The 16,799-nt window shown below is 36.5% G+C and overlaps 1 protein-coding gene across 6 annotated transcripts in view; it reads left to right on the forward strand.

Moving 5' to 3' along the window:
• Positions 1-16,799, forward strand: part of CACNA2D3 (calcium voltage-gated channel auxiliary subunit alpha2delta 3) — a 364,238-nt gene that overhangs the window by 140,463 nt on the left and 206,976 nt on the right. For all 6 annotated transcript variants that reach the window (XR_008451671.1, XR_008451670.1, XM_054076614.1 and 3 more), the window contains exon 5: positions 13,899-14,061. Coding sequence is in view for 4 of the 6 variants with exons in the window: in XM_054076614.1 (XP_053932589.1) it covers positions 13,899-14,061 (163 nt within the window). In the remaining 2 variants the exon portion in view is untranslated. The remainder of the gene's footprint in view (positions 1-13,898; positions 14,062-16,799) is intronic.

The following is a 16,799-nucleotide window of genomic DNA, read 5'->3' on the forward strand; positions in this document are numbered from 1 at the left end:
AATTAACGATGCCCTGATTAGCTTGCCTGTAAACACTAGTTGAAATGAAGAGTTCCTTCCACGCTTTGAGATACAGGAAGGTAGTTATTTTGGTGCTGGTAAAAATACAACAGTGGCCTGACTACAGTGGTGAAATTATTCCATAATGTGGTAATTACCATCATACATCTGGGGAATCAAGTTTGATCTCTCCCTGAGACATTTAAGAGGGAATTTCTGATTTATTTTTTTCTTTTTAGGAAGTGTTTGAGTATCGATGTCTATTGAAAAATCAAATAATTTTCAGCAATGTTTCATTGTGGAAATAGATAGATGTGTATTGACTTCTAATTTGAAGTAAAAGAAATTGTCTTCTGGAAGTGGGACAGAAGGCTTTGCATTTCAGAAACAACAATTAGAATTTCACAGTTCTGGCTTAAACTTCATTAACCTACTAATTTGTAGTTAATAGCAGAGGCTTGAATAGTGAGTCTGCGGCGGTAGTGATGTAAAGTAAAAATTTTCTAGTTTTGATCTTATTTACTCAAGTTTTTATCTGTAGCAGCCTGCTGACGGATATGTTTTCTGCTTCAGTTTCATCTGCATTTCATGTAGGTACAGGAAGAACAGAAAGAAACAAATAATTAATAGGATAAAAGAGAAAGGATGAAGCTGTTCACCTGTTAGTGTCTTACAGTTCTTTAGCAGGTCTGCTGAAACACTGTGCAGCGATAAACTGGGATGTACAAATACTGCCGCTGGAAATACTGTGAAGGTTTGAGAAAAGTGAATATTGGAGCTAACCAGGAAAAACGCTGGCAAGCTAATCTTGCTGTGTTCCGTGGAGGACTGTAGAGGGCTGGCTGTATTTTGAACAGCTGTCTTCTCTTTTCCTATTTGCAATATCTGCTTGATGAAGTCCTGGCCTTCAGTAATTACTGTGATGCTCAGCTAGGAGAAAACCCAACTTGAAACTTGAACTTTGTGCGATTCCAGTGTTTGAGCTGGGAGCACAGGAAAATGCATTGAGCGTGTGGGTCTTGTGCCGTTAGCACCACTGATCTCTTTATACATGTCCTTAACAAGACCAGGAAGGCGATTTGCTCTTTCACTCCTGCTAACTCTATAAATGGCTGCGAACTGTTAAGAACTACAGCCCCAAAGAAGAAATAAAGTCAAAATTATTTCAGCTTCTCAGGGACGCTCATCCAGAGGATTTGAGGAGCGAGTATTAAAATGTGCAATTGGGAACCCTCTTAAATTTTCTACGCATAAAAGTGTTATCATACCAGATTAGCTTCTTAGGCATGTGTACGTTTCAGGATGAAGAGACAGCTATTGTTTTCAGCTGCAGCAACCACCATTTACACTGAGTTCAAAGTCTCTACATAGTCGTAACAGAGATGAGAAGCTTTTTCTAATTGAATATGTCTCATTTCCTTGAAGTATTTAGGGCTTGTCACTGTTTGACTGAACCCCAGATGCTGACAAACGCACAAGTCATTTTTAAAGCAGTTTAAGTACAGGATGCATATGAGACATTCTTCTCATTAGAAAATAATCTTGTATTAACAAGTCTTCCATTTGTAAAAATCTTTCTAAATACAGTCACATTCAGCATGGGAATTGGAGAGATTTTGGCAGTGTCATTTCATTATTCCCAATCAGCTTTACTATAAACAAAATCTGCAAATTTCCAGTGTCAGCATAGAGCTCAGGTAAACCTAAGCTCATATTTGTACTCTAAGTAACTGAATATTTGCTGAGGAATTATTCATGGTATATTTCTGTTTTAAGATGATGTGTTTGAATGGTGTCCGTTAGCATAAGCCCTCCTGTCTTTGAAAATATTTTTTTTGTCGCTAAAGTTTATAAGGCTGATTTAGGTCTCTGTTTGTTTAAATTACAGATCAGTAAGTGGCTCAGATGTGTGTTACATTTCAGAGTTTCTTCATGATATGTTATATGTATTGTTGTTCATATCCCTGTGTGGTCTAGCTGCTCTATATATTATTTCAACCAAATAGCTAATGACAAGCTGGTTGCTTAATGAAGTGCTTTCATTGCACCTTATTGAGGATGGAGGGTCTTTTCCTGGCAGTTGAAGGCTAGCCTAACAGTATCTAGTGTATTTTTTCCCTTGGTATCTACATATAGTAAGTCATCTGTACAGTAAACTTTTGCCCAGGAAGCCTGAATTAATAATCTCTGGGTCAGCCTCACATTTTTTTAATAATTTCAGATGCTTTCTCCTGTTGATAAAACCTTCCCTGCAACTGAATTGCAGTGGTTAGAAAGCTTATGATCTGTATTTTTTAGGAAGGGCTATTGGTGGTGCATGCCATTTTTGTCATAGACTTAAAATGAAGCAAGCAGAGAAGTAAGATACATTAAATATAGTTATTACCCATTAAAATAACTATTTAAAACACTAAGCATGATTATATTTTTATGAATGTTGTTTTAGCTGTGACGATAAGCTTGAGAGCCAACATCTTCAAAACTGCTTTCTATAAGGGAGTACATTATACTTGCACTAATCTTTGTTTCTACAATAAATGTTTAAAGGCAACATAGGATTTTCCTGCAAATCATAATTGACTTATATAGTCTTTTCCCATTCAGTTCTTCTCTTTCAATTTAGACACGTGCAGAGGAATTTATATCATGTTTTCCATTAAGAGTACAGTAACAATTAAGAAAAAAATCCCACCCCTGTGTGTGTGTCCTTAAAAATGTCATTCTTCATATGATGTTCTGGTAACAAAAGAAGCAGAATCTTACATAAACATCTGGTAGGAATGAAGGGTTCTTCATGTTTTCTACTAGATGAGCATTTCAGACTCATTTGTGTCTGAATGATACTGGATTCCCCCTCATGTCTTGTTGTTTTCAATTTATTCTTTACCAGAGACAGGAAGGGAGCAGTGAAATAGGAAATTAGGATGTTTAGAGAGAGTAACTAGACAGAGCTACAAAATAGTTTTGAGTTTGTTTAGATGGCCAAGAGGCTTCTACGTGTGTGATCTTTCCAGCTGAGCTGAAGGAAATGCACAAAGACAGAGTGTACCCAGTCTGGACTGCCATTGTCCGCTGGGGACTTCCTCAATTCTCAGCAGATCCCTTCACGCAAGACCTTTCCTAGGAATGTTTCTTGGATTCTTCAGAGTTTTTGGGAGATGTTATCTCTCCCACCTCTTTAGCCTGCACTTCTAATGCTTGTAAATAAGACCAGGAAGCAAGTTGGAATCAGAAACCAACAGTTACCCCATCACCCAGATGGGTTTCAAACTGGAATTTCACGTCTTTGGTTGTATTGATTTGTGTGATGATCTTTTCTAAAAGTGTATATCTGTTTTAATTCAGAATAGATAAAAAATGGCACACAAATTATAGTCGGGACATGGAAAATGGCCATGTTTCAAAAATCTAAACAAATTTTTTTCAGTTGCTTTTACAGAGCCTGACACTCTGCTATGATTTGCCCATAACTCTGAAGTTATGTGTAGGAGTACAATAGCAATGCAGTCTGCAGCTCTGTAAGCACACTAATAAATTGTTCCGTGAGTATCTGAGACTTTAATATAGTGAAGAAATAATCGTACAGACTCCAGATAGTTTCATGATGTTCCTTTGACAAGTTCAGTTTATATAATGTGTTCCTTTATTGCTGCTGCTGTGTTTATCATCCTTGGCCCGTCCTTGCTTGATATGAAAAATGGTTAAAAGTTAAAAACATAAAGAGACCATTTTTAGATTTCATATTCTTAACTCTTAGACTGTACCACTCAGTTATTCACACAGGTTCAGGAAGTGAATATTGTGCAGGTGTTCATTTTATCCACAGAAACATTTTTGCAGTATCCAAGTTCTTAACCTGCCCCTCTTTCCACCCTCGCTGCCTCTCCCCCTGGTCTAGCTTCCAGGGCCAATATAAACTGATATTTGAGGGAAATCTGCCTCAGCTGGTTTGATTCTGAGTTTCTGTATCCAGAAGTCATGCCCATGGAAGGAAATCAAGAAAAGACTTAAGAGTATGACAGATAAAAGTATTTTCCCTGTGTATATTATTAACCATTATTCATACATTGGTTACTCTTCCCTTATACACCAAAGCTGTAGCTCCATCATGGGAGGCCACCAAATCTGTCGGGCATGATTTGCCCTTAGAGAAGCTGAGTTGGTTGTCACCAATCACTTCCTTATTTTCTATGTGCTTTTGCATAGATTCCAGGAGGGGGTGTTCCATGGTCTTGTGGGGCACAGAGGAGAGACTGACTCGCCTGCAGTTCCTCCGGTCTTCCTTTTTTCCTTTTCTAAATATGGGAGTTGTGTTTCCCCTTTTCCATTCAGTGAGAACTTTGCTGGACTGCCATGACTTCTCAAATATCATATTCTCTCATAGTGTAACTTGAAAATTAGAATAATATATTAGAACATAGCAGAAAAGCCTCTTAAGTTTAGGGTTTCTCTCCTCCCTCGCCCCGCTTTGTAGAATAATTACTCTCCTTTCCATTTTTTCTTGTGAGACTATTTTTAAACACTTCAAATTAATTTTATTGATAAAATAGATGCTGTTCTCTCCCTCTTCCCCCCTACTCCACCCCACCAACTGTGTGACTCTGAAGACATGTGTTTCTTTTATTAAATTAACTCATAATTGTGGTCTTGTTATTTCATCTGTGGGTTTAGCCGACCGAATTTCTGTATTGCATGAGAGAGTCATTAATCATTTGAAGAGGATTTGTATACATTCAGTTGTTCAACATCTCATCTCTCACTTTACTCCCAAATAAATTCAATAATGTTGCACGTGTTCTTTTGCTTCCCTCTGTGTAGTCAATAATATTAATTTAACCTCCTGAGTGTGTGGTGGGTGGTTGGGAGTAACAAAACAAACCTTGGATCGCAGCGAACACCATGAAATTTTGTTCTGTTCTAGTTTTTCGGTGTTTAATTGTTTTGATTATCCCCTGTTGGTATGAAAAGGAAAAAAAAACTATCTGGTAAAGTGCCTGTTTTAATTTGTCATTCAGAGCCACAGTTGGTGTTCAAATCCTGTCAGCTGCTGGATATGAACTCCTAGTTACTTTCTGTGGTTTTTTAGGTGTAGTTATTAACCCTCAACTCAGCAAAAAACTTTAGATTATCTACTGTCCCTGAGCTTATCAGGTTGAGGAGACAGTACAGCTCTTGCTGAGTACAAAGCAGCATCATATGCATGCCTTAGACTATGAAGACTATGGGTTAAAATTGTTTCTCTTGGAAGACAGAGAAGATGCAGAGCTTGAGAAATATTTTTTTTCTTCTTCCTAGAAGTAGGAGTGAGGCACTCAGGGCATGCGATTGTAAAAAGACACAAAAATTAGATGCATCTCCACTGATAATTAGAAGCAGCCTTGAGGTGGTCATCAACCTGAATGTGTCAGGTGAGCTGAACGTGATGGGACCCACACTGATTTCACTTTAAAACTTTTCAGCTTGTCTGTTCGTGAAACAGTTTGCTTTTCTGTTTGCAGAATAGCACATTTTAAACAGTATGGAGGTTTTTTTTTTTATTGTTCTGTATTGAATGCCATTCATTGGTTACCTTGTTGTAAGATGGAAAACTTCAGAAAATATTGCTGCATTGATTTTGAATCAAGTCTGTAATTATGGTATTACCTTTAACAAATTATTCATTTATGGAATTATATAATGGAAGTTGTTGATCTTACCTGCTCACTAGCTCACTGTGATCTGTAGGGATTTAAAGAGAAATGAAAGGGTTCTATAGTTCTAGCTAGCAATGAAAACAGTATTAAATATGAGGCAAAGTCATGCAGATTTTTTTTTATCTATCAAGATACAGAAATTATGTAACTTGATTAAAAATGTCAGCCCCATAAAACTAGTTTTGGGAATATTTGAGTTAGTGGACTTCCGAGGGAAGAAATCTGACTGTTGGCTTGAGACACAGAGCTATTTTCAGAAGTACTGTGAAGGTAATACAACAAATGTTAAATCACACTTGTTGTACCTTTTCATTGTGACAAGTACCTTAATGCCGCTGTTCAAGTTTAAAAATATGCCTGATCCTATGCCCAGAGCATGGACAGTAGAAGTTAGTAGAGAGTCACGTAAAAGTCACACATGCTTGATTTTTGCTTCTTTTCCCAGTTGCTGAAAAAGTATTATTCCTACTTCTTATACTAAGAGGTTTGTTTTTTTTTTTAAAAAAACCCAGATTTTTATTTTTTTAATCAATATGCTATTCCTGCTATATGCTAAACTGCATTTCTGTTTCTGTCTTCAGTCTTTAGCAGAGAAAAGTAGCTGAAAGCCTCCTCCAGTGTCTATCTTTGCATCTTGACTGCTTAACAAAGCTGCAGAGATTGCTTGGCCACCCCTGGACCCCACCCCAAACATCTTGATGATCTGTCAGCATTTGTTTTGCTATTAAATATCTTGCATCTGCGTTTTGGCTGCATTTCCATTAGTGGGACACTACTCCTAATCTAAAAATAAAATGAGGCATAGTGAGGATTTTTAATGCTCTGAAAATGCTACTAATCTAGTCAAGATTTACTGTGTAATGTTGTATCTTGGCTTTCTTAGTCTGAAAAGGGAGGATCACCACTACGTAGCATGGAAGTGATGGCAAGCTTGATGCAAATATATTCAAAAATGTTTTAACATTCTCAAGTGTTCAGAAGTGCGTATTACTCTTCATTTGTTTTCTTTACTCTTGCACAGAGCTTGTCCTTTTGGAGTGAAAAGTTTTAGGCTAATTGCTGCTCTTCCAAAGTGTGGTTTAAATAAAGCCCAGCAGACCTCTCATGTTTATTAGCAATAAAAATGAGCCTCTTCTATTAGTATATTTCTGAACTGGAAGCACTAAGTGTGCAGTTCTGTACTGTGTCCATCAGTCACGAGTTGAGAAGAAGTCTCCTCGGCAGAAGCGCAGAGCCAGGAGAGCTCTGCCTGCGCCAAGGCCAGAGTGGAAGTGCAGGAGGGAGCATTTCAGGTGCAGTTGAGAAGGGGCTGCCACAGCCCCAGAAGTATTATTCTTCTGATATTCCCTCACTAATACATGCAAGAGATGATGAGCCTTATCGAAGGGCTACATTACTATCCTGGTAGATTTTCCAGGTTGTTTTTTTATTGTTTTATAGCATCAGAGCATAAACTTCATGGACTGGGATGCAGGCTTCTTGGTATTTGTGGTAATTACGTGGTTTCGAAACACTCAGCCTTCACAAACGCGTGGGCTTTACCATGGTTGTATTCCTGTGACAGGATGATTCACTTAAGTCATGAAATTCTTGGTTAAATTAGCTTTAGAAGTTTGCAGATAATTATCTCTGTCATTCACTCTGGCTCTGTAGGAGCGTGATTACTGGCTCTGAACTTACTCGTCGGTGTAACTGGTGTCTTTTTATCATGCATCCATTGGGAGAAGGGAGGAATTATGGTTCCAGCAGAGTAGGTTTTGTTTTGCTCTTTTAGCAGAAAATATTCCCTTGAGGTTTTTTATGAAAATGAACGCCCTGGACGTTGCATTTCTAGAATCAGCAAAAACATTAGGTCTCCAGTAAGGCTCGTGATACGGGTGTCCTAAATGTCAAACTGAAAGCCCATTATGAAAGCCTCTTCTCCTTCCTTGTTGTCTTTACTAAATTTCTGGGGGGCCAAGAAAAGGATCTTGAAACTTTTTTTATGTGAAAGTAGATATTTTTGAAGTTATTTATCTGTAAAGGTAAAGGAGAATTTATCTAAAACTTGCCCACTGAAGTGTCTCTTTTTAACTTTAGTGAAGTGTTTAAAATAGCCATCATAATATTCAATACTTGCCACTGTCAATGAGTAAATAAATCCTTACAAGACCTCCGAGATCTTGATGTGTTCTCAATTTACATGTTGGTATAATTGATTTTATGCAATTGATTTTATGCTATAATAAAGTATTACTTATTTATACTGTTTTAAGATAATTTAAATAGGGTAGGAATATTGAGAGAAAATGGATAGCCTTCAGAAGGGTGGTCTTACTGTGTGTAGAAAACAGATAAGTTGTTTTTGCAGGGATGCAAATAATGTTTCTGTACTACTTCCATAATTAGTGAGGGGCTGATCACAACATTTCAAAGCTCAGGTAAGCCTTGGTCTTGAATAAAGACATGAAAAAAAGGGAGAGGCAGAAGCATAGAAAGTTTTTTATGGGGAAGCAATTAAGAATTTCAGGGAACAATCAGAAATTATAAAGATCGTCTCTTGCAATGAGAGATGCCAGTTTTCTCAATTTTAAAAGCTTTTTAAAATTCAGAACAGTTTTTCTTGAGTGAGGCAGTTTGCTTTTATGACCTTTTATACTCGCTCGCTAAACATCAGGCTAAGTACTTGAACACTAGAGCTTTAATCATATGCTTCAAAACATAAATTCTCCTTTCTGGACGACTGTCAGAAGAGACTTTTTGCGTTTTAAAAACTAATGTGCATTCAGACATCTGCCTCTTCGTTGGCACACGAATAGCAGAGTGGAGGCTGTTGTCAATGTGTTTGTAGTAGGAACGGCTCCCTTGGGGTGGATAACTTCTCACATTTGGATTTTTTGCTTTATCACGAACATTTCTGTCCTCTTGGAGATGTCCTGCTTGTCAGTCTCTTGAGGAAAGAAACTTTTCATCGTTTACTAACAGGAGTAGCCACTTCGCTGAAACTCTCAGATGTTCAAATAATTGTTAATTTCTAGCTGTCTGCTCTATTTAATGCTAAGTTTTGCTTTCTCCTTTGTTTTCCATGTTATTTGCTACTTTTTCCTTGTTTCACTGATGCTGTAGCATTTTGAGGTCAGTGTAAATGCCTTAAACTTCCCTTGATTTAGGGTCTTCTAGAGACCTTCAGATTTGTCTTTAGACAAGCGGTGTGGCTGCAGAAACATTGTGAAAATGGTTCTTGCATAATTACGAATTATCAATGTAAACCAAATACTGCTGTAGCACCTGAGGCATTGGTGCAAATCATTCCAAGTTGTGTTCTTATGCCTTCATAGTCCCCATAGCTCTGTGAACCGGACATTATTTCATACCGTTAAAAAAAAAGTATTTCATTTTAAAATAAGAGGAAAACAACTGGTATATGTTTGCTCTTATGTGCCGAGTGCTCTGTAAGTTGCAAAGGCAGTTTGCATTAGAATTTATCTTTAAATTGCACAGTAAATATTTACATTTAAATAAATAGACTGTTTACAACGTTAACAAATATTTGATAAATAATTTAAGCATCACAAGATATTTGCTTACAATAATAGAAATGTAAATAGAATTAACATTAATAATATACCTCAGTTTGTGCAATGCTGCAATTATGCAATACATGCGGAGTACTTCTCAGTACTATAACTAAATTGCTGGTGTCTTGTCTCAGCAAAGTACCCATTGTAATCAAGGTTGTTGTTGAGACATTATGCCTAATAAGTGCCTACACTGGAACAGATAACTTCAAAGTTTCCTTCTTGTCTTGCAGATCAGTTCCCCTCCCTGCAACCCACCCCTGTGGTTCTCATGGCAAGCCACAAACCTTGCACTTCCCCCAAATTGTTCTGTGTCTTCTGAATTACTTAATTCTTACTTGTTGTTAATTAACACCATCCAAAGACACCACACAGAACGCGCTTCTGTCTTGTAGCTGAAGCTATCTTAAGTTTTCTTTTGAAACAAAGCTCACCTTTGCTAGTTAGCTTGAATGAACAATTTTGTGATGTCTCCTCTAACAGTCCTGTAAGTCTCTGTGTACTATATTGACAGTCTTTTAAAGCAGCCCAGGGTTCTGCAGACTATTGGCACTATGACTCTTTGCGGTGTCTGAAATATGGTCAACTCCTTGCTGAGGAAGAACGGTCCAGTGCTTGTTCTATTGAGCACTACTGATAATGTTTTTATTTGCTTGCATTGGGAAGGCTTTCTTCACAAGGGTGAAATATTAGTGTTACATGGAAGCTGAAAGTCCTATTTGTTCCCCATTTCTATGGCCTTGCTCGAAGTCCTCTTCATTATGATACCATGGGGGCTTTCAAAATATATATCAAATATTCAGAATGATGAAGATGATGAGGAACGTACGGACCCCCCAAAAATGTGTTTACTTAAAGACATTTAAATGCACAAAAGTATGAAAGTTCACATTTAGATCTTGAGACGCATCTAATAGATGACATGAATGAGATTCCTTTGAATGCTTTTTCTCTAGTTCATTGCTTACCATGCAAGTCTATATGTAGAGTTACTGTAAACTCTTCCATTGGCCAAGTCTCACTAGAGCTTGCCTATGCTCCCAACCTGGATAATTATTTTGTTATTTATTAGACTAGTAACTTTTTGGCATGTTATAATGTGCACACCCACAACTTGCCTAGTTAGGTTACATCAAAGATTGACCTTCATTGACAAGATTAAATTGAAGTAATTTTCTCTTGGAGCTTAGCAGGTAGAGTATTTGTGTTGTCAGCAAACAGGACTTTATCCTCTTTCCCTCGGGCATTATCTCAAATGCAGTGTCAGAATGCTGATGGATTTACTTCAGTGTTTTTTTCCTCCAATTTTTATTTTTAATTTTTCTTCTATCACCTTTTGGCTGTCACACTCAGTTACCTTGGAAGGAAAATGCCTAAAAGAAGCCAAAGTATAACAGCTCTGCTTAAATGTTGATCTTTTTCAGTTGTATTTTTGAACTGTATGTATTACCTGAATTGTAATCCTTAGAACTTGAAGGAGTGTCTTAAATACGTTATTTTCATAGGCTTCTCACTTGCAAAAAAACCCCACAAACCCAACCAACTCAGTAACCAAACCCTAAACTCCCTAAATCAGACAGAAAAAAAATTGCACGAAAATATTAATTACCTGTAATACCATAAGGACTATTTTATACTACAATTTGCTTTAAAAAAACCCCACATAAATAGTATTATTGTGTATGCACTTGCAGAATTGAAAAGAGAAAAGGCAGACCAACAAATCAGTGAATACTGAACCAACCAAGGAAACAATCAGTCCTAAATACCCTTAATTGTGAAACGAGTGGTTTCATTTATTTAGAGTATAGCTGATTTTAATACTTGGCTAGCCTTGCCACTTGCAGAACATGAGGAAGGAGGAGGATGTCTACTAATTAACTCTTTTGGAAAAGGAAATAACCCACTGAATGAAAGGAAATAATCTTCTTTTAGAGATGATTGTCATGTATATCCTGACATTCTTGTTTGAAATTTGTCCATTTCCTATCATTTTCAAAGTATTATGAAACCCACTGGCAAGGTAAATTTACATCCTTGTAATCACTATGTATGTGAATTATTGTAGAAATTATTCCATTTTATATAGCTTAAATTCAGTTTAATACTAGTATATTGCTACATATTTTAATGCACAATCATTTATCCTCGGATAAGTTCACCTTTTACTAAAGCATAAAATTTAGGTACAACTTTTGTGTTAAAATTTGGAGTTCAGTGTTTGTGAATGCTTTCAATGGTGGTCTTTAATAAGAAAACAAAAAAAAACCAACCCAATACTCCAAACACCTTTTGTTTCGCTGTGTCAATCCTAAAAATGAACAACCTGTGTCTTTAAGGATAACAAAAGAAGTGGTTTGGGAATAAGAATAAACAGTTGCCCTCATCCTGGTGGTGGCACTTAGCTGTCCAGGGGGTGTGAAGGGAGAGGTGGTTGGCAAGAAAAAACCACGAAATATGTAATGTTATTTATCACTGTACTCTCAGGAGATGGAATATCAGCCTTTCTTCCAGACTTAGATGCTATCTAAGATATCAAGAAAAAGCTGTGTCACTTACTTCTTCCTTGCCTGGAATTGGAGTAGCATTGCATTTTACAACAGTCACTACTGCGTGGCTTAATGCTGGAAAAATATTCTATTTCTTACTAAGATGGGAAATACGACTTGGGCTTTCAAGTCTTCTGCCAACTGTCTCTGGCTTTTGCAGAAGGGGTAAAGGGAAAAAGCTGCCATCACATGTGGGCAGCAGGCATGCAGTGCAGTTAATGATCGATAATAAACCTGGATAATAAGCAGAGATGGAGAAGGTTTCTCCCAGATAAATCTGGGAGGTGAGAAATCGTGATTCTTGGAAATGATCGTGTTTCTCCATGGTTTTGGTCTGGGAAGAATCTAATCTACAACAGTGACAATCCCCCAAATGGTATAAAGAAGAGTAGCATCTCTACAGGTGCTGGATAATTCTTATAACTTTGGAAATTAATTAATGAAACTACAGCTTTAGACAAATTATATCTCTACTGTTTCCTTTACCTGTGGCTCCTGGAGAGGGGAAAAAAAAAAAAAAGGACTACTTTGTTTCCCCCCCCCCCCCCGTAACTTTAGATTTCAATAGCTGTATATACTTGTGAGATGTATGCAGCAGCGTATTAGACTCATGTCTGTATTAAAAAAAAATGAAATAAAATAAAATTAAGGTCAAATGTTTAATCTTATCAGGTTAATTTATGTGAATTTGATTTTCAAATACTGGCGTGTCTCAGTCTTCGTTATATGTCATTAGTGCTATATTGAATACTGAGTTTGCCTGAATATCTCTGCCATACACAGAAGTTTCTAACAATCTAGCCAAGATGCAGTGACTTCTTTTGTATTCTACTTTTGTCTAAAATCCAAACTACGAGTTGGCCATTTTGAAAAACTAAAAGCTAAAAGAGTGAGAGAAGGTAAGTTGCTTTCCCAGTTAGCCTCCATTGAAGATACTGGTTAATTTAGCAAAGCTTTTAATGGAAGTATTTAAATGGTAAGATTTTAACTAATTCTTGTTTAGTAGAACAACTTGCATATCACACTGAGAAAGAGTGCTTGCGAAAAGCCTGTGAAGTTCTTGTACTCGCTGGTCTATTTTGGCTTTGTAAATGGTGTTATATGTTTATCCTTGTACTGGTTCTATAGGTGTATATGATGTATCTATGCTTAGATGCATGTCTAAATAATACTTATATTGGTTTACTCTCAAATGGATAGTTACTACAAAGACTAATATAAATTAATGAGAGCTTCGAAGACACTAAACTCTGGTGTTTTCAATTAATCACAAATTGTGCCGAGGGTTAATGTTATATAAGGGGTTAAAAAGTAGTCTACCCTGTTTGTTGCATTCAAACCTTGATAGAATTTCTGGTTAAACTAGGTCGTAAGGAAATCAATGATTTTATCTAAATTGCTTTTGCTTATCTGGTTATAGTTCTGTACAAACCACACCAAATACTCTTTGGGAATCTGTAACAGGCAGACAATAATTTATTGTTCACAATAAGTTACTGCTAAGTATAATATGCCTGTGTTAAAGTATGCATAATCTTACATAGTTTACTATTGTGTGCATTTGTAACATTCTGCTTAAAGCAATTGGTTTTCTTTAGGAAATAATTGGGTACACGTTGGGTAAGCAACAATAGCTTTAGTTAATAGTCCTGGGAAGTACAAACACTTCTGGTTTGTCCAAGGCCTAACTTCAGCACTGAGAGCAATTCTTGAACTGATGGAAATAAGCTAAATGGAGATCATCATTAAATGATTATCCAGGGAATTACTTAAACAGCACATACATTGTTTATGTTTGGTTTTGTTGCTTTCTTATGTTTGTGTTTGTTGGGCTGCCTTGAATACTTTCAGGGCAGGTAGAAATACGATGTATTATGGACTTTTCTTGACATATACTGATAAATCCAGTTTCAGAAATGTACCTGTATAAGAGTACAGAGGAAATCTGAGAGATGATAAAAATACCTCCATCTACAGGAGAGGAACAATATATGTCTAAATGTTAATTAGTGGTTTGATAGATATGTTAAAATATTCTAAACCTCGTATTTTTATATTGAATGTGAATTCTGAATACTGAATGTGGGTTTCTTTTGCAGTATGAATACTTCAATGCTGTGCTCATAAATGAACGAGATGAAGAAGGAAACTATCTGGAGCTGGGGAAGGAGTTCATTCTAGTGCCAAATGACCACTTCAATAACTTGCCTGTGAACATCAGTCTGAGTGATGTCCAAGTACCAACCAATATGTACAATAAGGGTAAGAAAAGCCCTGTTTTATTTCATTATTCCGCTGGCTGAACATAGGAAATTCCTTGCTTTTTAAATGAAGCTGTTGATTAGCTGAATATTGTGTGTGTTTTCCAGTTTGCAATTAAACTGAAATTTCAGTGGAAGAATAGTTGAAGTATGACAGTTTTGTAATATCTTTTGTCTTGTGGCAAAACCATTTAGAAGTATTATGTAGTCAGTGATTCGCATGTTAGACTTGAATGTATTCTGCATAGAGTATGGCAGAATATGTTTATTCTCATGCAGTATTTTCCAAAACATCCACATCAGTGGAACATATCTTACAACATTGTCGTTTAAAGGTTATATTCTGTTTTTGTTGAGTGCTAGAAGTGTCTCAGAAAGATACAGGGTAGATGGGAGAGGAGTATTTTATTAAATTTATACTTTCAGGCTTCTGGGAATTATTCTAGCTGTATATGACTGTATACACAGCTGCTGTGAGTTTTGCAGTAATATTTAGGAGGAAAAAACTACATTAAAATTTCTACTCCTCTGACTGTTTATCGTAGGAAGCTGCGTTGCACTAATTTCTACATTAGACACAAGGAGTGATGCACTTAGGTCTAAAAATTGGGAATGCGAACTGAACTCAGTACATGCTTATTTGTTTTCCTTTTGCCACGTCCCTTTGATGAGGCAGCAGAAATTTGTAATTTTACTGTGCTTATGCAGTACCCATCTATTTATTTTTCTCAAGCCAGGAAAGTTAATAAGGAAAGCACTGAAGTTCCTGAACAATGTCTACAGTGTGTTTGCCATTGGTCTGTAGAGAGCTACCTAATCTCATTATCTGGTTCCTCTTTCATGTTTTAACTACGCTAAAAGACAGTTAAAAATATATTAAACTTTCCCCATAATACATTCCATGCTAGCGATTGTGGTAATTCATGCAAGGATATTGCGTAGTCACAAACGGAAGAATTAATTTGGATAGGTTGGTTAAGAAAAGCAATTCATATGACAGCTTCTCTTCAAAGTTATGATTCAGACTTGAGAATCTTGAGAAGCCAAAAATCGTACAGTAATGTCTTAAATTAGAGAGTTTCTTAGAGAGTATTTGAAAGGTTTTGAAATTATTAATGCAGGAGATTTTGTAAATATTTGGAAAATGCTTAAAGCTTCTAAAGCTACTAAAGTTTTTTTTTGGTGCGGGTGCTAATATTTATTGAACTGAACCTAGCTGTAAATGAATCAATTCCAGAATTGCTAAGGAGCAAAAAAAGTATGGTTGCGAATGGTATAGAGATGAGGCAACCATGTTTTTCTGGAGAAGGAAACTAACCTGACTAGTTAGAGAGAGTGGTAGAACTAAAGGACCTTCGATTAAATGATATGCAGTACTGTTATGTATGGAATACATTTTTATACTCTGATTAATTATGGTTAAAGGCCAAAGTCAAGGAATTTGTTGTGTCTTGTTTTGGTCTTTAATGCAGAGTCTGCCTGTAGAGATGGAGAAGATAGAGCTCTGTGATGATTCCTGTTTCCACTTTGTCTAATTCGAACCAGCCAAAATCAGCACTTTATGCAGCTGTAGAAAAACTTTTTTTTTTTTTTTATCATTTAAATGTATTCCAACTGCTGAGATTTGTTTTGTTGCTGATATTTTCCTTACACATGGACATGACAGTCTCTGCTTGGTGACTGACAATGTCTGGAAATGTTCCTCTTACCATGAAGAGGGCTGTATACTCATGTTTTTCCTTGCCCATTTCTTCAGCTCTCTAACGCAGAGGGGTGATAACAAGTTAATTAAATCCTAGCCTGAGGGTACAGGCAGTAGATATTGATAGGTTTACAATCAAGCATCTGTCAACACCATTCCTCTAGAAAACGCCTGTTGTTCATTTCCAGGTTATGTTTTATTTTATTACATTACTAGGCGTTGAGTATTTAAACGTAGGACACTTAAGTCAGCACAGAAAAATGAATTTTATATTTGTAAGCTAATTCTAAGGTTTTACCTTCACTTTGGGTTTTTTTTTCAGTTGTGGAGATTGGTAATTTGCAGTGGGTTCAGAGGAGAGTCCCGGGATTCATCAAAGGGTGCAAAATTGTGCCTTAGAGTGAATGACTCCAGGAGCTCAGTCCATTTAGCTTCTGCAAGAGATGAGTAATGAATTAGTTAGTTGATCTCAAGTTAATTACTAAATCCAGGCACTATAAACTTGCTGCCAAAGTTTAGAAAGATCCAGTGGCTGAAATTCTTTTTGTTATTTTTCAAGTTGCACAGATGGTGCTCAGTGAAGACATGGGGGGAGGTTATGTTTGATTTATTTTTTCTTTATTTTTTTAAAAATAAAATTAAGATACTTAATTATTATAACAGTTTACAGTGGTCTGTTAGAAGGGTGTTGTCTCATGTCTACCCCTCATGTCCCCAAGCCCTTAATCAAGACCAGATTTTTTTTGGGGGTTTTTTTGGGTTTGGTTTTTTTTGTTGTTGTTTTTTGGGTTTTGGTTTTTTTTTTTGTAAATAATACATAATCTGGAATTAGTTTTGGGGGAAAATACTTTGGCCTAGTCAGCTTGCACGATTGTAGTGATCCCTCCCAGCTGTAGAATCACTAGAGGGAATGTTCACAGTCCCTAACTGGGCTCATTTAGAAAAAACCATGAGACATAAATGCATTGCTGTTCTTTATATATCTTGCAGTTCTTTCAGCCTCTACATGGAAAATCTTAAAATTAGCAATGGCAACA

Source organism: Cuculus canorus, chromosome 11 (assembly GCF_017976375.1).
Source record: "Cuculus canorus isolate bCucCan1 chromosome 11, bCucCan1.pri, whole genome shotgun sequence".
NCBI classification, from domain to species: Eukaryota; Metazoa; Chordata; class Aves; order Cuculiformes; family Cuculidae; genus Cuculus; species Cuculus canorus.